The sequence below is a fragment of the Falco biarmicus genome, chromosome 7, assembly GCF_023638135.1.
Source record: "Falco biarmicus isolate bFalBia1 chromosome 7, bFalBia1.pri, whole genome shotgun sequence".
NCBI classification, from domain to species: domain Eukaryota; kingdom Metazoa; phylum Chordata; class Aves; order Falconiformes; family Falconidae; genus Falco; species Falco biarmicus.
This window is the reverse complement of record NC_079294.1, coordinates 9,868,037-9,893,153: the sequence shown is the minus strand read 5'-3', so window position 1 is coordinate 9,893,153 and position 25,117 is coordinate 9,868,037. Positions and strand designations below refer to the sequence as shown.

Sequence of the window (25,117 nt, the reverse complement as noted above, 5' to 3'; positions counted from 1 at the left end):
AGGCCCGTTGCAGGAGGGGTCAGCGTGTAATTAGCTGCACGGCGGCAAAGGGGTCTGCAGGCCCTCAGCATCCTTAATGGGATCAGCTGGGATGTTTTGCTCAGAATCAGCTTGTCGTCAAAAATTAGGGGAAATGTTTTGCTGAAAAAATAATTTGGTTGATGGTGGTTTCTCAAGTGTCGGGTTGAAAGTTGGAGGGAGTGTGTGTCTGTCTGCCTTGTTCTGCTCAGGGATTTGAGCTGGGGTCTCCTGCCCACCCCACAACTTCTGGAAGTTCTCATGTTTTCAGTCGTTTTGTGGGTATCTTTGGAAAGCTGTCTGGTGAGACCTAGCACGTATCCTCTTCCAGGGTCTCCTTTATACCCGTGCTCCTTCCTAGCCTGAACTCAGAGCCAGAGGATTGCCACGGCCTCGCTGGAGCAAAGCCCATGCCAGGTGCGTTTCTCCAAGGGCAGCCCCCGGTGAACCTCAGCAGAGACTTAGGGCACATCTTGGCCATCACATGCTGGGTCTGGGTGGTGCGTTTCTGCAGGGAAGCACAGGAACCCGTGTCCCACCGGAGGCGAGGGCAGAGAAGGCGGGCAGAGAGCTGGACTCCTGCTTTCCACCATGCAGGAGGTGGGCGGCGGTGATGGAGAGAGGGTGGACGAGGTCCGTGTCCCCAGCCCCGGGTGGCTGCCGCCCCACCGCCAGCCCCGTGCCGCAGCGCTGGGCCCCAGCGCCTGGGCTGCTTTTCTGGCTGTTTCTCCCGGTCCCCCTTCTCCGGCCGGTGCCCGGGAGGCGGCTCCCCGTCCGTCTGCAGCGCGGGGAGCGCTGGCTGCCGCTCGTTAGAAGAATTCCCCCAAGTCAGACCTATGGTATGAGCCGTGTGAAGCGGAAGACAATTAGGGGCTTATTAGTGTCCTGGGGAGACGTGTAACTTGTGTTGCTGGGACTTACCAAAACAGCGAGAGTCTTACCGGCAAGCTCCAGCCGAGAAAAGACTGAGGGATTGTCTCACCTAATTACAGGGAATGGGCCTCTTTGTGTTTGTGATTCGGTACGGTTGTCCGATCGCTTTTCTCTGGCTGCTGGCTCAGGCTGAGCTGGAAGTGTGCTAATTAGAAGAGAAATGGACGTAGTGATCCTGTCAGCTCTCGTTACCGGCGCGGACAAAGCCGAATATTATTCTGAGGCAGTGTTTTGTGAGTGTCCCCCTTCCAGCTCTCATTAAGGGCAAGGTTGGTGGACGGGGAGGGGACTTGACCACATGGGTTGGCTAATGGAGCACAGTTACCGTTACTGTGCTAATTAACGGGCTCAGGAGGCAAATGTTTCTCCAACCAGCAGTCCCAGCAGCTGCACCTGGTGCTTCCAAAACCCAACCACCTTGCTGAGCAAGCCAGGCAAACGCCATGCGTACAAGGGGCAGGGGGTTTACATGTGACGCATCCATCAGCCATCCAAAAGTGCAGAAGAACCATGAAAATGGTCAGCAAGGCGAGGGAAAGGGCAGCACGCTGCAGCAGCGGTGGGTCAAGCTCCGGCAGCCCTTCTCCCCAGTGCCCTTCCACGCAGAATGCAAAGCATGGACTTGTGTCCAGCAGAGGTGGGGAGTGGGCAGTAGGGAGAGACCTGAGGAGTCACCATGGCTCTGGGTGCCATCCAGAGGTGTAGCTCCTGTGGCTTGTTGTGATTGTCACAGGTCCTGGTGGAGCCAGGAGGGGGAGAGCTAGAAAGACGGGAGGTGATGTGGAGGTAAATCAGACTATCCCTCTCTACGCTGATGGTGGGACGCTTGTGGTCTGAGGTGAGGAGCAAGATGTGCATACATACTAGGGTGTTTCTTTTGCTCCAGGAGGGCAGCTAGGCAAAATTGAAATGATTCACATTGGTTAAGGCAGGTGAAGATGATGACCAAAGGAGCCATAGAAAACACTAAAGAAACAAACAAACAAACAAAAATTAATTAAAAAAATAATGCACTTTCATGCCTGCTACAGGGAGGGTAAAGAGAGTGATGGGAGAGATGGAAAACAAGAAAGAGCCAGAGCAGGTCTGTAGTGTCACAGTGGCCAGATAGCCTCAGCAGCAGGGAAGCGCAGTGGGTGCTGAGGAGGGTCAGTGGCAGTGAGCTGTTTTATTTGTTTGTCACACAGACTTCCATTCTAATGCATAAGTGTTTTTGTAAACAGACATAGTAACTTGCAGAAGTAATTGCTGGTTGATGTTTCCAAAGTTATGGGAATGTATTGGTGATTAAGTCTGATTTGGATGTTATGGTCCTTCTAAGGGTCCTTAATTAATCCGTGTCTTTGGGCTAGATGTAGTAAAACATATGATTATGTCTTAAAGCTGTCGATTTGCTTTCTCTGTTTTAACAGCGTGCTCATTGCGTGCACTCATGCATGCTTGGGTACTGTTTTCAAACATCTTTGGTCAAGTGTTAAAGTTACAGGAGATTTCCTCTTTTCTTTCTTGGGTTACGTGTCCCTGCTGGTGAAGCTGTTTCAGCAGGAGGGTTAGCTGCGTCTCTCCAAGGCTCCAGCAAGTCTCCTGTCATCTTGGATGGAGCTTGAACTCTGCTCTGTGCTTGCGCCTCCTTAATTTTCTGTCCGCGACAGCCATGAACCCAGCAAGGACCCTTTCGCCGTGGCAGCACGTATACCATGGTATACCGTGTCCTAGCCCCGCAGTCCTGCAGAGCTGTAAAAGCCTTTCCCTTTTAACGGGGGTTCATTTCCTACTGGCGGCTGTGATATGGCTTGAATCTTAGGAGTCTTGATGCAGGGACTGATCTCCAAAGAGGGCTTGAGAAGTATCTTCCTTGCAAAGAGGTTTATTCTAGAAGGAGGAGATGTGTAATCCTCTTACTAAAACCCAGAGAGAAAAGGCAAAAAGCTTTATTGCTCCTGCCTTGCCCCAGTGAGCTGGCAGCTTTTATGCTGCCTCACGAATAGAAAGAGGCAGAGAGAGAAACATCCAAATGCGGTGACTCCACCTGGCCTGAGGCTCTCTGGTGGATGCTTGGTGAAACCCACACCACCACTGCTTGCAAGTGTTCCGTAACACCAGCTTCTGAAGAGGGAAAACTACGGTCACTGCCTGTTACAGCGAGTGGCCGCTTGCCTTGCCTTCCAGATGCTTCAGTCTGGAGGAGTCCTGCATCAATGGCAGAAAGCTACAGACCATCATACCCACCTCCATTTTTACTTCCATACCTTCCACTTCCATTTTCCTGGAAGCTCGGGAGCTGAGTGATCTCCCTGAGTGAGGGTTGCTGACGCTTCCCATATCAAGCCTCCCTCCAGAGACTGGACCTCACCGGCAGACACCAGGAGAAAAGTCTCCAAGAGGACACACGGCTGGTTTTCCTGCTTTATCTTGGTTTCTTTGCCCAAGGAAGTATTAGGATCCTAGCTTGTTATGCCTCTATTTTGCTGGCCGGTCATCTTGCTGTATTAATAATATCATGCCAAATTTCTGGCTTCCAAATGCAGATATGGATCGACTGAGTATAAAAAAAGTGTCAGTTTTGTGTCCTTGTGAAGAGGACGTTGTGAAGAGCATCCTTCATACGGATTAGCGGCACTGGAGAATATTGTGAAGACAGGTGAAAAATATGCACCTGGGGAAGGTGGTGCATGGCCCCTCGTGTCCTCCACTAAGGCCTTCAGCATTCCTGTGCTAAATAATCGTGTGGTACCCGGCCTGTGGGCTGGAGTGGTGTTTGGAGGGTCTCTCTTTAGCAATTTGAGTTATCCATTGCATTACAGTAGTCATTTAAGTCACAGTGACCTCAGCAAGTATCACAACCTTATTGTGCTGTGAATCATGGAAACACATAATTAGGTGAAAGTCTCTGTCCTCAAGAGCTTATGAGCAGATGAAGCAGTAAGAGAGTAGCAGGAGGAAAGGAGACACCACAATGGAAAGACACTTGTTAAGAGGTTATCCAGTAAACACAGCTCAAACCCTGTAACTTCTTAGCCACAGTCCAGTGGCCCTTCCACTGCTTGCCATCTGCCTTGTTTCATTAAATAGATGTGGCTTTAAAAAAAAAAACAAAACCCCCCCCACAAAACGCCTAAGCAACTGACAGGCATTAGTAATTTAAATAATAATAAATTACAGTGCAATACCAGGCATTTTAATCTTTTTTTAAGGACCTGTAAGAACTATTCAGAGAATTAAATTTTTTTAAAAGTCACTTTAATGCTGTGTTAAAGATTGAGAATTTAAAACAGAACACTAAAAATGAAGGTTTCTCTCAGTGCTATTAACTGCCACAGCGTGCACGGTGTACACGTGCATTTAGGAGAGCTATGGCCATTACAGAGATCCTAATAATAATTATAACATCCTCACTGATGTAAAACACTTATTCTGACCTTCCCAAGCCTTTCACACTCATCCAGAGAGGGTGTTAAGCGCTGCTTTCCAGATTTCGTGTAATTCTACACTTGCTCAGTCCAAACGTTTGCCGACAGGCAGACGAGGGCAGGAAAAGTGTAATTTTCCTGGTTCTGCCATGTTGAAAGCTTTCCTCTGGCTCTGATGCTCCATGGCTCTGATCCTGCCTTAAAGAGAACATTATTAAAATGATTGCTGCAGCTCTCTCTAGGGAGCTTGCAACTATTTGCTCTAGCAAAAGAGAGATCACTCCCCTCCTTCGCTTCAATAGTTTGGAGAGGGAGGCACTTGCTACAATAAATGTTAGGGTACCCCATTAGTGTAACTCATCTGGGTAAGGTTCGCAGGAGTTTCACTAGCAAGTGTCAAAATATGATTAGCAAGCTATTTTGGTGGGACAGGACTGTGAAAATGGAGTGATATGGAAGTCAGGAAGAAAAATGCAGGGACATGAGAAGAATTCAAAAATAGGGGCTTAAAACCAGAGGAGAGGAGACCAAGGGAGGTAAGAAAGCACAGCTGGGAGGATGGCAAGGCACGGGCAGGAGGCTGGGGAGAATGCAAGAGAGCAAGGAACGCAGGCTGTTACAAATGCAGTTTGAGAAGAAAAATACTGAAAAAAAAACCAAAACAAAAGGGGAGCGAATAGGAATAAGTAGTGGTTTTCAGCAAGAAGGAGGTCAGAGCAAAGCCGAAGTTTCCTGAGCAGTGGGACCAGCCAGGGAAGCATGATTTTCCTTGCGGATGTGTCTCTCAAGATTGCATCATGTGTGGATTCTCTGATGCCTAACGGAGGCAGTGAGGTGCTTAACAGTGAGGGCACTAATTGGATTTCTTTCTTTTGTCAGCCAATTAACGGAACAAAATGTACAGGACTGTATTACCTGCCCTCTGCAAAGCTGCCTGGAACTGGCCTACAGGTTCCAAAGTCCCTGGGACACCCACATACACCTGTGGGTGGGCGGGAGGATGAGGTGGGGAATAGCTGAAATTGCAAATGGACTGAGCGATAGAGAAGGGGAAAACATTAGGAAAATGGGGATTTATGCCTGCTATTAATGCATTTAATTTGCTTTACTGCCATTTTCTTTCCTGGATTTACATTTAAAAAAAATAAAATTAATGAGGATCTATTTAAAGCCCTTCTCCCAAATCAGGCTGCCTTCACTGTGAGTGTCTGCACTGGTTGTTTCTGGGAAGAAAAATCTCCTGCTGCAGTTTTGTCTCCAGCACGCGATAGGAGAGACTCCGGGAGGTCCCCTGCCAGCTGCACCACCAAAACCTGCCTGGGACAGATACCGCAAAAGCCTTCTGGTCCTTCCATACTGGGATGAATTGCTGCTCTGTTACCGAAACGCTCCAGCTGGCTTTCTGCTGTCCTTCACTGCAAATTCCCATCTTGGTTTCTGCTGCAGTCACTCTCCCCTGGTGGAGGATCTTTTCTAGGGACCTCCCCATGACGGGATACTGTGGTTTGGATAATACTTGAATTTTTCCTGACATCCCTTTTTATTTTCACCTGGTCTATCCCAGATACCTTTCTATATTTCACTCCCTTTCTCAACAAAATTTCCTGATTGCCAGGCTGAAGGTGTCGTGTCAGGAGGTGTTAAATAGGGCAGAACTGACTGCTGATCCCTGGGATGGAGGGAGACCTCTCCCTCCAACACAGTACCTTTTTATGCATCATTATCCTTTATTTGTGGGTCTCCAGCCAATTTTTCATTCCATGTGGTGGCATAGCCAAGCCAATTTGAATTAATTTTGAGTAGGATTTATGTATCAAATCTTTACTAAAATCCAAATGTATCAAATCCGCCATGTTCCCGTCATCCACTAATTTCATAATTCTATTAAAAAAAGCAATCAGGTCTCTCCAGCATGATTTGTTCTTTATAAATCCCTAGTGCTGATACTTGTTTTCTTGTACCTAGGTGGTTAGTGAATTTCCCCCCCCAATTTTAATTCTATTATGTTACTTGCAATAGATATTCCTGATAACTCCAAATTTGCCACCCTCTTTTGTTTATGATCAATGGCATAATTCCTTTTCTTTAATCTATAGGCAGCATCCTAGTTTTTGTAACTTAACAAAATTATTATCCATGGTAAAAAAAAGTAATGTTTGTAATTTTCTTTGTAGCGGGTGGGTAGATGTCTCTTTGTCCTAAGTCCCCATCATGAAAACTTCAACGTACAGGCGGAGTGCTGTGTATTCCATGAGCCAAATGTGCTGTCAGTGAAACAAATGTGTGGAAATCATTAACTTCTTAAGTGAATCCAGTCAGGCTTTTTGCCTGGTAATATCCATTCTGGGCAATTGTTATTGCCTACTGAAGAAGTATCAGGAGAGTATTTGTACATGTATTTTATTATAGTGTTCATGAAAGTCTTAAACTGAAATGAAATAAAAATAGCATCCAAATAAGCTACATACAATTTATATACATATGCAAACTATAAGTATTATTGGGGAAGCTAACAAAAAGAACACTATCTTATCAGATCACTACATTAATTTAATCTCGGCATTGGCTTGGAGATCAGTCATGCCAAAATAATCAACCTCTATATATTCTGAGAATCCGTCCTGCTAAATTGGTTATAAATCCCAGCTTGGAGTTATACCAAAGTAAACAGAATCTGTACTTTGAAGGGGTATCTGATGTCTTTTAATGTCTAGCACCGACACAATTTCAAAATACCTTGATGTGGGGGAAGGTGTGGATAGATGCTCCGAACCAGCTGTCCCCGTACTCCTTTCCCCAGATCTGCAGGAGGTCCTGTTGGTGCGTTAGTTGAAAGACGGTGCTGAGGCAAACCTTTCGCTGCTTGTGCCTGACTTCTGCTGATGGATGGCAGATGGTTTGATACCTCCATGCCAGTCCCACATTTACCGAAGCGCCTTCTTCACTCTGGACTGACAGTCCTGCCTTGGAGGTACAGAGAGGTGGATCCTATGAAGGAGAAATTACTCTTTCCGAGGTAACCGGCTGCTCTCAGGGACTTGAGGAGACTAGTCCTGCTGGTGGCTTGCTGGTCTAAAAAGAAAGGTTTCCATCTCTTTGGTTCTTGTGGTTCTTGCTGTCTTGCAGCACCTTCAGTCAAATGAGGTATGAGGTCCCCCTTTGGACCCTTCAGTTTAATTTAAACAAGTTTGCAACAGGTCAGCACCACTGCATGTGAACATGAACAGTCTCACGTAAGCTAAGTGTTCAGAAATATTCTTTATTTTCTACAGCATGGAACCTGATGGCTTTCGGGTCTCCTTTTATCTCAAAATGTGAAAAGGCAGGACACATAAGAATAAGGTGGTTTGTTCTTATTTGGGTCAAATGTCTTGAAAAATTCCAGCATTTTGTGGAAAATTTCATCTCAAATTCCTACATAAATAATGGGAAAAATACTAACACAAAGGTCAGTCATTCAACATTTATTCATCAGCAAAATAAAAATACACTTAGGCTAATGATAAATTTTACAATTGCTATTTCTTCTGCTAACCTAAAATGAGATAAATATTCTTATTTTTCTTGCAAACAAGATAATTACAATAACCCTCTTAGTCCTGAGCAAGGCAGTCGATCAGGCAGCTTCTCTCCCAAAACCCAGGTACTGATAGAGAATAGTTACTGAAAAGCTCTTCAAGTCCAACTATGTTCAAAATTCTATAAAAAATCCGCACACCTGTGTACACTCTTCTGCTAACTGGCTTCTCAGGCACGTTAAGTTAAGCACGTGCATCAGTAATTTGTGCATCATGTACTGCATTTGGGTTGAAAGTGTAGGATTTTGATCCTGAGGTCTCATTTAAGCTTAAAATACGGGCTGGTTTGCTGGTGGTTGGGAGCTGTGTTGCTTATGCGGGCAGCGCCTGAAAAATAACCTTCTTTGAACTTCAGAACTGGGAAGTTGACCTGGTTGGTCTAACCGCGGGCTAAGAATATTTGTGGCAGACCCTGTGAATCTGGAAAAAAATTACTTCTGGAGCCAGACTTAATAGAAAGAGCTTATTTTTGGTGGCCACTCCCTCTATATGTTACAGAAAAAAATCATCCTGGGTATGAAGAAGAGCTGGGAGTCTTTCAGAAAACTCAGACCTAAGAAACCCTCCCTCAGATATGGGGTATCCATACTGTTTGGGCTCAGAGCAGTCCTCTTGGCCCGTTGTATTATCCCGCTCCACAAAGGTACCCAGGTGAAATGAAGACACTGGCGAATCAGCGGGTGGCTTTTTAAAAAGTCACTGGTTGCAGGCAGTGCTGTGAAGGGGTTCAGACGTAGCTTCTGCCGCACATGCAGTTATAAGGTAGGGGTCTGTGGCTGGGCCAGGGATGTTGGTGTTGAACAACAGCTCCTCTCTGCCAAATTGGAAGAGAACAGATGAAGATTCAAGAAAAAATTAGTATTTCAGATCAAACGCTCTTCCTCCTGAAATGGCCTGAGCTATGTCCAAAAAGGAAGGCAATGGAAAGGGCATCCCAAAAGAGCAAGCCGTGTCACCAGACTACACCGGAGCACAGTTCTCATCCAGGCAACACCAATGACTGCTTCACGTGATGGCTGGTGCAGCGTCTTACACCAGCATGGGCATCGGCCGCTGCATCCTTGCAACTACTTTGGTAATGCTCTGAAGTAGGAATAGCTTACCCTCTTCCTTGAAATCTGGAGACTTAATAAAACACTCCCACCTGCTGGAAGTCCAGGTTGCTTTTTCAAAAATGGTAGAGTTGCCTCCCATGGACAAATGGTTTGCTGAGACCTTCCCCTCCTCTTTGAATTCCCAAGAGCCAGAGGATTCCAAAGCCAAAAAATCGGACATAAAAAACAAATTAAATTCAGACAGGTTAGCCTGTCTTTGATCTCGGCAATAGTTTCCATTCTGTTAACTTATTTAGAAAGCCTGCGTGTGGTTTGTGGGGGGAATACTTGCACTCCTACTGCTGTAAAACAGGCTACTGGTATTTTATACTTCTCTTTGAGAACTGGTGTCTTTCCCAAAATTTTATCTCCAGCACTCACAGACTTAGTACAGAAAGGAGATGGCCTATATCTAATTAAATTCTGGATGTCCAAGAGACCCGTATTCAAATACCCGTAACTATCCATGAACATACACCAATAAACAGTCTTCCCGGCTGAAGTGACATCAGTTGAAGTCATAATATACTGCTGTGGGGTGGATCGCTCTGAAAAACCGCCTCTCAAATGAATGATCCTACAGAATCCCGTTTCATAGATCTGATAAAACAGTCCTAGCAAGGCTACTTACCCCTCCCTCAAGGATCCTACCTGTTGCTGCCTACCCAGAGCTTTACAGCTGTGTAAAATTCCCGGCTGTTAGAACTGACCCCCAAAGCCCGGAGTCAGCAATTTCCTTACAGACAGAAGGAGTGGGGAAGTCCTTATAGACTTGGTGGAGTGGGGCTTCTGGCTTCTAGTAATGACTTGGGAATTTAGGCAAATATTAAATATCAAAAAGGAAGTTTTCCTAAAGCTTAGGCCTTGGAAGGATCACAGTCCCCGTGAAACATTCCTCCTTCAGAAAGGCACTCAGCATCACAGTGTGGTGCTTGGTGGGAGAGGCTCTCTAAAGCAAGAGAGAGCTGTAAAGGTTCAGTGAGTTAAAACACAGAGAATGTACTTTTCCTGTCTGGGTCTAACTCAGACATCCCTTTAAAGATGGGCAACCACTTAATCTACCTGGGTCCTAGTGCTCCATCTGTAAACTGGTGATAACTTTAAGCAATCTCACAGAAAATGTATATGGTTAAATGTATCCCGGTTCATAAGACTCTCATGCACTATTGAGGGAATCTGTGTCAACACAGAAAAGAGGAAGAAATTCACTACTAGGTAGCCCGGTGCTATACCTAATGCTTAATATCATCGCACCAATGTATAGTCTTTGTATTTATGCTAGAAGGCAACAGCCTTGCAATAGTCAAGATGAGAAATGGCCAAGGTTTAGCCAATTTCAACAATGGATCTAGAGAGAAAGAGGAAACTACCTGTCTGGGCTCCTCCAAATAACTCCTCTCCTGGGTTCTAAGTGATAAATGCCATAATAAAAGTTGTCGGGGTGTTCTCCTCTCAAATACAACTGAAATTATGGGCACCTTCTCCGGAAAGAGACAGACACGGGAGAGGTTCTGAGCAGGTGAGCAAAATTTATTCGTCACATGGGTCCATTTGGCCTCCATACCGTGAATCATCACCAAGCCTGGGTGTCTTTAGGGTAGAAAGAAGGAACAACAAATGGGAGAAGGGTATTAAATAATGATTGCCATAGAGAGCAGTCAGCTTTACCCAACTCCATGAAATTTAAACAAGAGAGCGTAGAAAATGAAACACCAGTACATTTCAAAGGGATAAAGGGCAGTGGATAAGTTAGCTGTGGAATGTAATAGCAGGATATTGAAGCAAGTTGTTTAGCCGGGTTCCTAAAATCCACTGTCAGCAATAGGCAGATCAGACACCTCTAACTAATTTTCATCCCTTCTGATGGCACCAAGAACATGAGGAGGGCACAGTGCTGTCAGAGGAGCCACAGGCAGAAGTAAGGCCAAAGCAAGGCAGAGGGATGATGCCAACGGGCGAAGGGAAGTATCCAAGAAGGCTGCAGTTACGATGCAGCTTCCTTTGCCTGAAGAGCCCCAGTGGTCAGGTCAGACAGTGGTTTATGATGATTTGGAGGATTCTTCACAGGGCTTCCATATGGGCACCCAGGAAGAGCAGCCTGCCATTTTGCCAGGAGGTGCCATTCCTTCCACTTGGGTTGTCCAAGCCTTCACTGCCAGTAGCAGTGCAAAGTACCTTGGTATGACGCCTGTGGCTGCTGGGACAGTCCAGCTGTTACAGTCTCCTGCAGTCAGCCTGCTCATGGCCGTGGCTTACTTTTAATTCAGCCTCTCTGCCCCTTTCTGTACTGGCTTACCACCAAATCCTGAACCAAGCTTAACAATCAGTTGTTACATCCTGGGGCAAGACTTCCAAAAGAGAAGATGAAGCCTAAGGATGGTGAGCACTTCCACAGCAACAAGAAACCACCACAAAACTTGGCCACCGCTTTGTGACCTTCACATCCTGCCTGACACAATTAGACAGCAGCAAGATATACAGTTTAAAAAGACCTCCACCTCCTTTTCTCCTCTCCTCAGCATTGCTAGGAACGTCCCAGACCTGCCAGCCCTCCGCTGGGGCTGCCTGTCCCCCAGGAGAAGAGTGGCTTCAAGGCCAGACCTCTGGCAGGTGGCAGCCACGTTTGGGTAACCTGCCTCGTGCTTGAGGAATATGGCGATGCTGGTTTTATGGTCAGGGCCCTGGGTTTAGGGCTCGGCTCTTCGATTTTCAGCATGGCCTTGCTGAGGTCATTCAGCCTCTCTGTGCAGGGATCCCGCCTGCTCCAGAAGGGAGGGAAAAGGGGAAATCTGTAAATCCAGAGGACATGCCCGCGGTCTGCAGTGAGGGAGATCGTACAGAATGTTAGGTGAACATCTCTCTGGCTGTCTCATCATCTGTAACAAACAACTGAGAAAAATCTTACTGAAAAAAATAATTCCCTGTTTTCAACCAGGAGTTGTATTCTCTATTGTAAATACGAAGGGACTAAGGGTGCCTTGCAATGGCACAGCGAGCGGGGGCACCTGCAGCCTGCCGGCAGCCACGGCGGGCTCCTGCTGGGGTGACAGACCCGTGGCACCGCAGACCCCTGCCGGGGCTGCGGGCACGGTGGGGACTGCTGGCTGAGCCAGTGGCGAGCTGCAGCCTTGGGAGCCCTCGTGCCACCCACGTCCCCCTTGTGCCACCCATGTCCCCCTTGTGCCACCCACATCCAACTCCCCTCCTACCTGCATGCTTGGCCATCTGCTCCGTGAGCCCCCACCCCAACATCCACCCCCAAACCCCTCTCCACCCGGAGCCTGCTTTATCACCGTGGGGACCCCACAGCCCCACAGCATCCCTCCCACCCTCTGGGCTGTCCGTGCTCCCCAAGCGCCTGCGGCCACGGCCCCGCGGTCCCATCGCGCAGCCCCACTTGTCCCCACCGCCCAGGTGAGCGGGCAGCGAGCGGGTGCCCGAGGGGGGCTGCACATCACCTGACCCCCTCCAGCCGATTCCCTCAGACAGGACGTCAAGTTAATGAGCCCTCAGGCCTGTAATTAGCTGTCAATTACCTCAAATTAATCAACTCCTCGCCTAATTAAGCATAATCGGCAGGTGGGCAGAAAACGGGCCATTGTGCGGGAGCCATGAGAAAAGCATGGCTGGCAAACTTGGTTAGGATCAGCGGCGCATTCCCGGACGCCGCGCCACCGACACCCGGGCGCCCGCCCCACTCGCGGGCACCCTGGCCCCTCTGTCCCCCCCTCGGGCCCGAGCCCGCCGCGGCGGGGCAGCGTGGTGGCGGGGGGACGGGGCCACCGGAGCAAGGGCTGGGGGCTCCCCTGCGCCCCACGGCGTGGGGCAGCCCCTGGGCACTGCCTGGGGGGCCCAGCCAGCGGAAAGCTGTGGCGTGGGTTTAGGGTGGTGGGTTTTCCTTGCTTGGTATTTGCACTGCCGTGCCTTAATGGATCATCTCGCCCTCCCCATTTTCTCTCCTTGTTGCCTGCTTTTAGTGTCTCTCTGAGAAGGGGGGGCTGAAACACACCCCGCGTTCACTGACCCAGGCCCACCCCCGTTACGAGCACACCCGCTCAACGGCGTGAAGATACGTGCAGGTGGAAAACAGGTGTTTGTTACTACCTGTAAAAATGAGTCACGTTGCATTAATTTTCCTGTGGAATTAATACAACCTAGCAAAACCCACCCCCACCCTCCAGAGCCCTGTTTGGCGGAGGAGAGGCATTCCCTGCCAGGGCCGGGGTGGGAGCAGGGCTCCTGCCAGCTCTCAGATGTCACCGGAGCGCAGGATGGGATCTGCTCGGCCTCCACGTCCCGCACCCTGCCCGCCGAACCCCAGCCTGACTTAAACACAAACAGTATCTTCCTGAGCCATGGAGAAAGTCTGAGGGAAATGCAATTTCATGGTAAAAGTATTGTGCGCAATATTAAAGTGAAAGGTTTTGATCATGCCAGGAAAGTCCTTTCTTTTTTTCTTTTTTTTTCTTTTTTTTTTTTTTTTTTTTTTATGTAGCCAGATTATCACCCAGCGCGCTGGATTTACGCTGCATTAGTGATCGTCGAGATTAAAGCAGAATCCCTGGATAACAAACAGGAACACAAGACGTCAATTTATGACATAATAGCAATAGTAATGCAACAATAATCATAGTCCAGAGAAGAGGGATGCGGCGGCGAGTGAGTCAGATCTCTCGGCTCTGAAGAGACTAGCTGCCTGCACCGGAGCGGCTCTGATTAAAAATCCTCTGCTGTGTCCAGAAGGATGATTTTATACTTTGTTCCTGACAGAGAGGAAAAGCAACAGCCCAGCACAGGTCTGGCAGATCTGCTGCATGAAACAACCAGCAAGTAGAGGGGCAGGTTAGGAGATGCAACCTGCCCCCTTGACCCTGCTAAGCGTCTGTGCCGGTCCCAAAAGCCCCCTGGACCTCTCGAGAGAAGGTGCACATCAAATGTGGCATGTCTATGCCTGTAGCTATGTGGAGCACAAGCCCCGAGAAGAGAGGCTGCAGCAGCCCCTGCCCTGCAAAGGGTGTCATCAGGTGCCGAGAGAGGGGCTGCGGTCCGGCCATGCTGGAGAACCAGCCGGATCCTGGCAGCTGGCCTGGCCCCAGGGATTAGAGGCTCCCCCACCTTCCCGGCTCACACGGTGGCACATGCTGCAGCCAGGGCCACGAGGCCCCTCTGTTTTTTTCTGCCTGCCCTGTTCTCAGTCGAGTGCTTATTACTGCAGCAGGAGGTTTGGGCAGGGACCCCTCTGCACACATAATGCAGGAGCCCGTGAGATGCTGGGGGATGCATGTCCCCTCTGTCCCTTTGGCAAAACCACCACTTTCCAGAGCTTCTCCTGCACCTGCCATCTCAGGGTGATCTCTCGTCCCTCCTGGGGGAACAGCTCTTTTCTGGGGAATTAGGAACCACACCAGTATCCTCACTTCCCTCGATTTATGAGTGCTGTTCTTCCAGGCCCCCCTCTCCATCATATGTCTTCCTTTGGCTGAAGCACTGGCCCCGCTCTTTGGGGTCCATCAGCACATTCCTGAGGACCAGGTTGGGAGGGACGTGCTGCACAGTGGTGTCATGGATGATGACATGAGCTGTAGGTGAACAGCACTTTCCTGCAGCTCCCTCTTTATTTATGGGCATGCTGCAGATGCACATTGATTTCACCGGCTCATTCCCATTTAGAGCTGGAGCACTCAAATGACTTACATCAAGGTTGACTAAGCATTTCTATTATCAGCTGCCTTCTTAATCACTCATAACTCTTTCAGTCTGGGAGTGTGAAGTTCTCCAGATCTGATCTCCATCCAAAGAAGCGGTGGTTGCTTTAACTGTGCTGTGTTTGAGCAAAAAGAGCTCAGGTGTTTATGAGGTTAAGTGCCCAAGCCACAAACCCCTCATCCCATTATAAATCCCAAACTCTTATCTTTGTGGAAATTACAAAAAAACCAAACCAAACCAAAACCCAACAAAAAAACCAACAGAGAAGCAGGCGGTAGAAATCTGTTAGGGCTGGACTGATGGAGCAGCTTTCAATGATCCACTGAAAATCAATTGCACCAGGGCTGAGTTGTTACAGGTCGAAAAATTGTGCTGAGAGAGGCAGTGTTAATGCTGGTGGGGCGCTGCTGCCGCTGCCGCTGCTGCTGCTGCTGAGGCTGCTGCGGCTGCTGCTGCTCCCTTGAGACCTCCCTGCCGATGGGGCTGCATGGCAAGCAAACGTGCAAGGCACTTTATAGCCGAGCGCTGCCTTGCTGGGGAAGCCAAGGGCCTGGGTGGGACACACATGGCCACCTCTTAGGGGAGCACACCTGGAGCCTGGCCACGGGCCGGGGAGGTACCTCCTGGAGAAGAGGAGGAAGGGTACAGGGGCAGCACCGGCGTAGATCAGAGGAATCCAGTGGCTATTCAGGTAAGAGGCAGAAAAAGAAAAATTTATTCCTGTCCCTGCCATTGTTCGAACCTTACTGGCCACTCCAGTGGTACCAGACTCTGCTGTCCTGCAGGCAGTGCCCCAGCTGGGAAAATGCTCTTCTCCTCACTACCGTCATAACAAACACACAAAAAAAAGCTGGGTAAGCAATGAAGCTGTGCCATTTTCTGAGTTTGAAAAAGCAAAACCTGTAACTATTTCATTAATTGTTTTGGCCAATGAACCAGAAACAACAGTAGGGAATTCACAACAACCCACATGGCTTTCTGTCTGTACGCAGTACTGGGTGTTCGTCAGGACCATGACCACCACCACCTCGTTTACTTTGAGCAATGCCATAACATTGAGGCTGGCCACGTTTTGGTGCCATAACATCGAGGCTGGCCACGTTTTGGTTTGGTTGTTTCTTGCTGCATTGTCCTGGCAAGTAGCAGAAGTGGTTTGAGGGGAAGACACTGCTGCTCTAACCAGCCGATCCTAGGAAAGCCATGAGCTTGTCTGGACTTGACAGCTGATCAGACCAAGGTGAAGAGTGAGCTCTTCCTGACCAACGCTCTGTGCAGCTCTACCCCAAAGTTATAAAAATAAAGCACTTGGGTTAGAAAGAACTTACAATGTGCATCATGAGTCTCCTATGCCTGTTGATTACAATGCAATCTTCAGTCACGTATCTACAGTGCCGCAGTCTCTCCCCGGTCATGCGTGAAACTAACTTCAGCGATAACTGGGTAACCTCACTGAAAACAATGGCCAGCCTGCCCTGGCCAAGGGTTTTGGGCTTGCCTAGAGCCGGCTGCCTGTCCTCAGCTCCTGCTGGCCCTGGGCCCCATGGAAAGGTGCACAGCAGCCTGTCAGCATCAGGCACTTAAGAAAACCATGAAAAAAGGTCACAAATTTCATAACCATTCAGTGCCATGTGGCAGCACCTGGTGAACAGCCTCATCCAGGCACTGAGGGTATGCGCACACGTGTGCATGCAAGTCTGCTTAGCAAGGTGCAAGCATGCCGTGCTGCTGGGAGGGAGCCACCACCTGGGGTCTGGGAGCAGCTGTGCCTGAGCCAGGAGCCCTGAGGGTGACCAAGACATGAGGCTGGCTGTGGAGATGCTCCCGCAGAGCTCCACGCTGCCAGGCTGGAGCCGGCTGCCAGCCAGAGCAAACCTGCATCTGTCCCTGCTTGTCTGTGTAGACACGCACTTAATAACCAATTACTGCTTCCCAGAGCAAGTTTCTAGGCTTCATTATATTTTCACTTGTCTTGCAGGGGATACAGCAAAGCGCTCTGATAAATGAAGAGAAAGGGCGGCTCGCTTTGCAGGGGATTTATGTGACAGTCTCTCTCTCTGCCCAGGAAATCCTTCATGCCGTTCCTCATGGTTAGCATCCCCAGCCAGCTGTGGACAGGGTGCACTGCACCCACCCGGGGAGCTGGCAGAGGAGTGCACCATCGCTGTCCCTGCGCTCTCACCAGCAGCCTTCGCCCGGGGCGGCGGCAGAGTTACCCAGCCGGATCTGAGTGCTACTGAAAGACAGACACCGCGCTGGTTTGTTCCCAGTGTTGCTCCAGTGACCTCAACTACCCTTCCCAACCGGGGTGGCCTCCAGGAGACCCTTGCATGAGGAGCCGTCAGCGCATCACTGCCCAGGTCCCTGCGTGTGGGCGCTGCACAGCCCCTGTGCATCCCAGTCCCTCACCCACCGCAGATGCTGAAGGCGGCGGGGTCTGTCGGTGGGGCCATGATGCTGGATGGAGACACCATTGCTAAGGGAGCAGAGGCCATGGATGGCCCCAGGCTAGAAGCCACGCACTTGAAGGCAGCAGCCGGTGTGGGGCACGCTGGCGTCCCGAGGCCATGGCGGGGAGCGAGCAGGCACCATATGGAAGGTGCCGCCAAACGAGGCCGTTGAAGCAAAGGCTGCAAATGAGTTTAGTAGACAGCCAGACATTTTGAGGAGGGGGGAGGTAGAGGGGGGGGGCAGAGGAGAGCAGGAGGAAGGGAGAGCCCGGCGCTGTGGCTGAGAGGGACCCTCCAGGGTACACAGCCATGGTGGGCAGTGCTCCCTTTCCCCGCCACCCCGCACCTTCTTCTGATGCCCTAACTTTAAGATCCCTCAAAGGGAAGAGGGGACCAAGGTGTCGCGGCCCCTTCTTTGTTTTTAATTACTTCCCATTTTAATCTTGATTTGCACGTCGATCTCTCAGAACTGGGCCAGGGACTCTACAAAGCCCTCGTCAGCAACTCCCCCAATAATAAACAGGAAAAGGCTTAAGGGGCAAATCACTTGCATGTTAATGAGACTGTTTGCTGGAGTCAAGAGAGAAAACAGCAAACAAACAAATGGACTGAATTCCAGCGGCAGCTGTTTGCTCCTTAATCTCGGCTCGTCAGAGCTGCCCTTTGATGGGACACAATCTACACAAACGATTGTGCTAAATCTTCTAATCTACGTCCTCATTATTACATCCCTTCTTACGCATGTAAATCAGGGACAAACTCATTTTAATATGTAGATAGATTATGGAAGGGAAGGGGAGGGGATTGGAGGGGAAAGGAGCTGCTGGTGGTGTCTGCGCCTGCCGGTTTCGGGTTTGGAGGGGTGTTAATGAGGAGCGCAGGGAGGGGAGCTGTCTGCTCAGACCCCCAGGGTACCAGGAGGAGGAGGAGGAGGAAGAGGAGGACCTGTTGTCAGGGCAAAATGGGGGTATAAAGAGGCAAGGACAGTGGTGCTGGGATGCTGGAGACGACAGGGGTGTGGGGCAGCATTGGCAAGGCGATGTAACGAGGCGCTGGGGAGGACCTCACCCTGGCATCCTCCCAAGCCCTCTGCCCGTGCACTCAGCCCTTGGCTGTGTGGAGGTGGGATGCTGGAGGAGGGCTTGGTGGTGCACAGGAGGGTTTGGCTGCGGTATAGCGAGGTGCCAGGGCCACACTGCAGGGACATGCCAGGGCACAGGTCCCACATCTCCTCAACCTGCCCATTCCTGGCACTGATAGTGGACTGAGGATCAGAGCAACCAGCTTCACCCAGCCTGGAGTAGCAGGCTAACAACTCAGGCTGCAGAGTCCAGGGATGCAGCCTATGCTGCCTTCAAATGAATGACGTTAGAGCTACGGTTGTGATCTTTAATAATAGAGTTGCTTTTACACCAAACACAACTGTGGCAAAAAGAGCTCTCCTGCATTTCCCTGCCTCTGGCATCTCCTAAGCCAACTGCCAACTTGCAACCTACCCTTTAACTTTCTTCTCCCACCGGAACAAGGTGGAAGAACAGCAAGATTGTGAAGCACCAGCCTTATTTATTTACTTGAGCCACCTCATCCTCCTCTGCTCCAGGAGTGGCAGCCTCCTGGTAAAATAGGAAAAGATATTTTAAAAACAACCTGGTTAGTTCATTATTTTTTTCCCCCATTGACCTCACACCTGTGAGGGAAAGATGCAGAAGATAAGCAGTGGGTCGGAGTACAAAAAGCGAGTCTAGAAGAACAGCAGAGGTATGCAGGAACATAATCAGGAAGGCCAAGCATAAAATAAGTTTGCAAGTAGCAGGATAATCAAAGGGAACAAGAAATCATTCTGTAAATTCATTAGTAGCAAGAGGGAGACTAAGCAAAATATTGGATCACTGCTCAATAGGGAGTGAGGATTATTGACAGAGGATGGTATTAGAGAAACTAAGTGATAAAGAGGTAAGATCTTGGCATAGAATAAGGAAAGAGTATGGTAGAGGAAATGTTATTGAATTAGATGGATTCAGATTTATTGGGTGTAATGAGCTTCATTGTGGGTACTTAGAGATTTATTTGGCTACAGCAGCCTCAGAGTCAGTAGTGGCTGTCTTCCAGAACATGTAGAGATGTGGTGGAGTGCAGGAAAACCACAGGCATTGCTCTTTAAAAAGTGAAGGAAAGGGCGATGGGTAATTATGGACTGATCAGCTTAATTCCCATTCCCATTAAAATTCTAGAATAAATCACCAAGTTATCTCTAAATATCAAAGGCAAAATGAGGCAATCAATTGCATTCAGTGTGGATTTGTTGAGGATCAGTCCCTTCCAGTCACACTAATTTCTTGCTGTCACAAGGCAACAGGTCTTGTAGATAAAGAAGGAACAGAAGATGTTGCATATCTTTATTTCAAATAAGCTGTTCAGGCTTCATTTTAAAAGCTATCCTTATGAGTAAACTAGGGAAATATAAATTAGCAGAAACTACTGTTAGATAGATAAAAAAATCATTTGAACAACTGTGCTCAGCGAATAGTCCTCAGTGGTTTACTATCAAAATAATGGATGTATTGAAAATAGCTCCACAGAGATCTTCTGGGTCTGGTTCTGCTCACTGATTTAATTAACAGCATGGGTGACAAAAGAGAGAGTGGGCACATCAGGAAGACACAGACCTGGCACTTTAAGTACACCGGAGGACAGGCTTAGCATTCAAAATAATCCTGGCAAATTGGGAAAATGGTTGAAAAAACATAGATGAAAGTCAGTAAGAAACCATGCAAAGAACGTCGGTGATGCAGAAAAAATGAAATGCATAAACAGGGACTGGAAAACAACTTGTTAGGCGCAATCCTTCCAAAAAAGCACTAGGGGTTAGAATGGATTACAAGCCCTGTCAAAAATAGTATGCTGCTGCAAAAAAGCAAACCTCCTAGTGCAAGGAATAAATATGACTACAGCTGTCAAGACCTCTGGAAATTGTCTCTCCTTCAAATCAGCATTGGTGAGACTTTAGGTGGTGGTTTGAGCCCAGTTTTGGCGTTGTCTTTCGATGTGGACCCCTTGGAGGGTGTCCAAAGGAGGGCAGCGAGAATGGTCGCAGACCTGAGACATGTACTGCAAAGAAAAACTGAAAGCAGTGTGTCGTGTACCTTGAAGAGGGAAGACCAAGAGAGGATAAAAGAAAATCCCCAGGCAGGAAAATTGTAAAGGGAGAGGGGAAAATCTGTCCTCTGTGCCCACAGCAGGCAGGTAAGTCCACAGGAGATTGTATCAAGAAAGGTCTGTGTTAGACATTAGGAGAAAAATTAAGAAAAAGGAGGGAGAGGCCAGAGAAAGACTGCAAGGGAGGCACTGGAAGAGGTTGCTTAGTGCTTGTCCATCTGCCAAGAATGAGACAGGCATAGCTGCTCACGCCGCGAGGCAGAGACGGCCTCTCCAGGTCGCTTCCAGTCCCAGTTTTCTCACAACTGCATCTCCTCATTTCTGACATCCACCACCTAACCTTCAGCAACACTGGAGATGGAAGCACACAGGGAGAGATGAGGCACAAGGAAGTGCTGCTGGTTCACTGAACACATCGCTGCTGTCCTCGCTCGCACCCCAGCGTATGCTTACCAACCAGGAACAGTGACAGGATGGAGACCTGAGAGATGACGGAAACCTGAGAGATGACTGAACTCTTGAGATGGACAAAGTGTTGGCCTCAACCACCTTCTGGGATCTGGCTAAAAGGAAAGGGCAGGTGCATGCCACCCGGCTCACTGCCATGCCAGCCCATGACTGACTGAGCATTGCAGTGAGAGTTAAAACAGTGGTGTGAGCATCTGCCTCTGCATCACCACCAGATGACCCACCTGCCTGCTGGTACTGTTCCAACCTGCTAGAAAATCTAAATCAAGCAATGGCTTGAAGACTTACTATAAACTGCCTATATACCTGCATAGAAGTATATATTTCTGCAACATTTCCCTGGGGAAATCTTGGGAGGTTGGAAATATATAAGGCTGGAATGAGTATCCACCTCAAGTCACAGAGTTTCAGGCAAAGGCTGGAAATTTTTTCCTTGCTCCTTTCTCTTTGCACCCAGCTGTTTTCATTCTGTATGTTCATCCTCTGTCACCTTCTTTCCTTGCCCCCAGGCAAGCTGTTCATAAAGAGAATTGTAGAATCATAGAATCATTTAGGTTGGAAAAGACCTTTAAGATCACCCAGTCCAACCACTAACCCAGCACTGCCAAGGCCACCACTAAACCATGTCCCTAAGCGCCACATCTGCATGTCTTTTAAACACCTCCAGGGATGGTGACACAACCACCTCCCTGGGCAGCCTGTCCCAATGCCTGACCACCCTTTCAGTGAAGATTTTTCCTAATATCCAATCTGAACCTCCCCTGGTGCAACCTGGGGCTGTTTCCTCTTGTCCTGTCACTTGTTACTCGGGAAGAGACCGAACCCCCCCTGCCTACAGCCCATCAGGCAGCCGTGGGGAGCGATCAGGTCCCCCCACAGCCTCCTGCTCTCCAGGCTACACGACCCCAGTTCCCTCAGCCGCCCCTCACAGGACTTGTGCCCCAGCCCCTTCCCCAGCCCCGCTGCCCGTCTCTGGACACACTCCGGCACCTCAATGTCCCTCTTGCAGTGAGGGGCCCAAAACCAAACACAGGATTCGAGGTGCAGCCTCACCAGTGCCAAGCACAGGGTGCCGAGCACTGCCCTGGTCCTGCTGGCCACACTGTTTCAAGCACAAGCCAGGATGCTTGTATCACACTTGATGTTCCACACACCCTTGTTGACTGAGGAGCACAAAGCCCTTCATGCTTGTTTTTGAGATGAGAGACAGACCGTGAGAGGTTCACAGTCCCTTGGCCACATGGACCTTGGACTTAAATTCACTGTATCTGGGATTAAAGGCAGACTCATTCCCAGGCTCCATCTTTCTTTCAGGCCACTATGAGCAGCTTACCATTGTGTTCCAGCAGTTGTGTGATCCTCACATTGCATTGTCTGCCAAGCCAGGATATTAGCTCTGGTCTTCAAAGCTCTCTCAGAGTCAGTTACGCCTGAGTCTGCATTTTCATCACAGCCCACCTGCTCCTTGGGGAAAATGCAGTTGACTAAGTCCATGATGAAGTGAGGGAAACTGGAGATGAAACAGAGATAAATGTCAAGGAGGTTTGGCTACTGAAAAAGTTTGCAGAGGAAATACACTGCTCCAAACTGAATACATTTAGGACACACAACGATGCTCCCTTTCTTAAGAAGCCTTTCCACTATAACAGAAAAGAGAGCTTAATAGTATAAAGTATGATTAAAACAAAAGCACTAGCCCCTTATTAACATACTATATTAGCAGTTATCAAAACAGTTCAGTGGCCGTGAGGAAAAACGGTTTGAGACCCTGATATTCAGCAGGCCGCAGCATGCTTAAGGAAAAGCAATATTGGGAAAGACATAGGGTATACAGAATATTGCAGGAGAATATGTCAAAGATGTTGGGGAGTGAGGTAGGGAGGGTTGGGACAGATGTGGTATGTGGTGTAGGAGTTCCCTGCAATGCAGATGGCTTCAGCAGGACCCGTATGGGCCAAGCACGCAGGATGCCAGGGGTCAGCAGCCTTGCACAGCTCCTTGTCTAGCACTGGTGGCTGCCACCAGTAAGAAGGCAAGTGTGTGAGAGAGAAAACATTTAATCTATTAAATGTTCCCCATGCCAGAGCTCCTACAGACCTACCAGTTATGCTGGGGAAACACCTACATTCTAACATCATCCATTCCCTCTCAGTGCTCACCTTTATCCTGTGCGTAGGTGATCTGTGATCTGCATTTCACTTCATGGCTACCACCTGCTCCTGGTGCTAGCCCAAATCTTTACTCTTCCTCGTCAAATTTTGTATCATTCTAGTAGCTGAGGGATTACTAACCCCCTCCTTTTAGTTATCACTTAAGCACACTTATGCATGGCTCGCAGACCAAATCCACAAGTTCCCAGTCATTTTCTTTCCTCTTCTCTAGCCTCTGTCCAGTTTGCCAGTATTTCCTTAAACGCAAATGCACAAAACTGCACAGAAAATTTAAGTTGTAACTCAACATTAGAGCAATATTGCTTCACAATGTCATGCTTCTGAACGTGGAACTGTTTCAATCCTTTTTAGAGCTTTGTCATATTGCAAGTGTACATTGTGATCACACCAAACTATGATTTCCAGCTGTTCTCACTGTCCCACTGTCTGTCTCTCGGGCATATTTTTGGCTCTGGGGTTTTTCCCTACGACCAGTTGCTGAGTTGACTCCCACCTACGTTCTTTTCATTGCAACATTCTGCTTCTCTCCCCTTGATGGGCACAAATTCTTCCAACTCTGTATTATCTGCAAACGGCATTAATATGCAGCTTGATCTGCTTCCTCCATCATTTATGAAGACTTGAAGAAGGGCAGATTTAAACTCTCCTTGCTGGAGAACTTCTGTCCCAGCCCGACAGTTACACTTAGAGCCTATGATTTACAGTCACCTGGCAACATTCACATTCTCATTGATAACTTCTATCTGAAAATTCACAATAATTTTCCCAGTGGCATTTTCACATTTTTCTAATTAGAACCTCAAGAACAGATCTGAAAAGGGAATTTTTTTTTAATCAACAAAATAAACCACAATGCTGAGCAAAGCCCAGTGTATTTCTGACACCAGGCAAGAAGGTCACTCGAACTAGTTTCATTTCATTTGGATTGTGTCCTTGGCAATTCAACCTGAATTTATTTTGACAAACAAATCTTGTGAGTACTTTTCCCACACACTGAATGCATCTGTGGTGTTCCCTTCCTCTAACAGTTCCATGATGCTAAGACCATTCAGTATGCACAGCAAAATTCCTCCTGTTGTGATAGAGTGATGGAAATTAGATTTTTGCCATAGCAATTGAGTCTAGCATTCTTTCCCCCTTTGGAAGATAAATTTATTTATCATGCTTCTTTCTTCAGCACCTAGCTCTGTGGCATCCAAATGTAGCAGAAAATAATACAACCACAGCCCAGAACAAGAACTTCTTTTTAATCTTCGCCCCTTGTTCTGAAGCAGAGGAATATGTATTTGTGCCGTTCTGTTAGTGCAAAAACAGAATAACAACTTGTTTCCCTTAGAGTGGGATCCAGCTCGCCTAACTTGAGATGCCTATACCTGAGCAAGTCGTGGGCGACTTTTGTAGTCAATATCAATCTTGTCAATAAAGTCAATGGAGACGCAATTCCTCTAATACAGTGTGGACAACTGTTTCAAGATAAGATGAACTTGTGCCCTAGGCTCTATTGAGCCTATTGACCAGAGCCCTCCGGCTGGAATGGGAATGTGCTCAGTGTAGACTCCCTGCGCTGTAGGTGTTCACGCTGGGTCCCATGGATCCCATTGCCACATCGCATTCCCTCCCTGGACATTGTTTGATTCCAGCTGCCCATTCGCTCATTCTGATAGTTCCCATATAGATGACAATAAGCAGGAATTTTAGGGAACTTTTTCCTGTTGCTGCCCACACAATGCTTTAGTCTGGATCCTCTGTGGTGCTCAGCTATTGCTGAGCATGAAAGCTCTCTTTGAAGGCTACCTGTGTAAGTTTGTCCTGATTCACAAATTCAGGGTTCGGGACAAGCAATGCGGGATTAGATCACATCCATCAAAGAGCACAGATGCATTTTGAGGAGTGAGAAATAGTCGCTGGGTTAAGGTCAAGTCTGCACAAGGTACTAGACTCAGCAGCTGGCTGGTGTTCATCTACCCAGCAGCACCGGTGGCAGGTGGCTCTCTGCTGAGAGATTTTAATTTTGAAAGAGAGCAGCCCCTGCTCGCAGGGAAATGACACTCAGTCACTTGTGAAGCCTGGTGTGCTTGCAACTGAGCCAAGCCTGCTCTATCCCCCAGCCCTGGATCAGGGCACCCAGCTCGTCTG

The 25,117-nt window shown here is 48.5% G+C and overlaps 1 protein-coding gene across 2 annotated transcripts in view; it reads left to right on the top strand.

Annotated features, from left to right (window-relative positions):
- Positions 1 to 12,212, top strand: part of LIN52 (lin-52 DREAM MuvB core complex component) — a 62,195-nt gene extending 49,983 nt beyond the window's left edge. The window contains exon 6 of one of the 2 annotated variants that reach the window (XM_056347921.1): positions 5,623 to 12,212. In XM_056347921.1, coding sequence (XP_056203896.1) covers positions 5,623 to 5,726 — 104 coding nt within the window. In that variant the 3' untranslated portion in view covers positions 5,727 to 12,212. Of the gene's footprint in view, positions 1 to 5,549 lie in introns of both variants that reach the window. The other variant, XM_056347922.1, reaches the window with a different exon arrangement.
- The last annotated feature ends 12,905 nt before the right edge of the window (positions 12,213 to 25,117 follow it).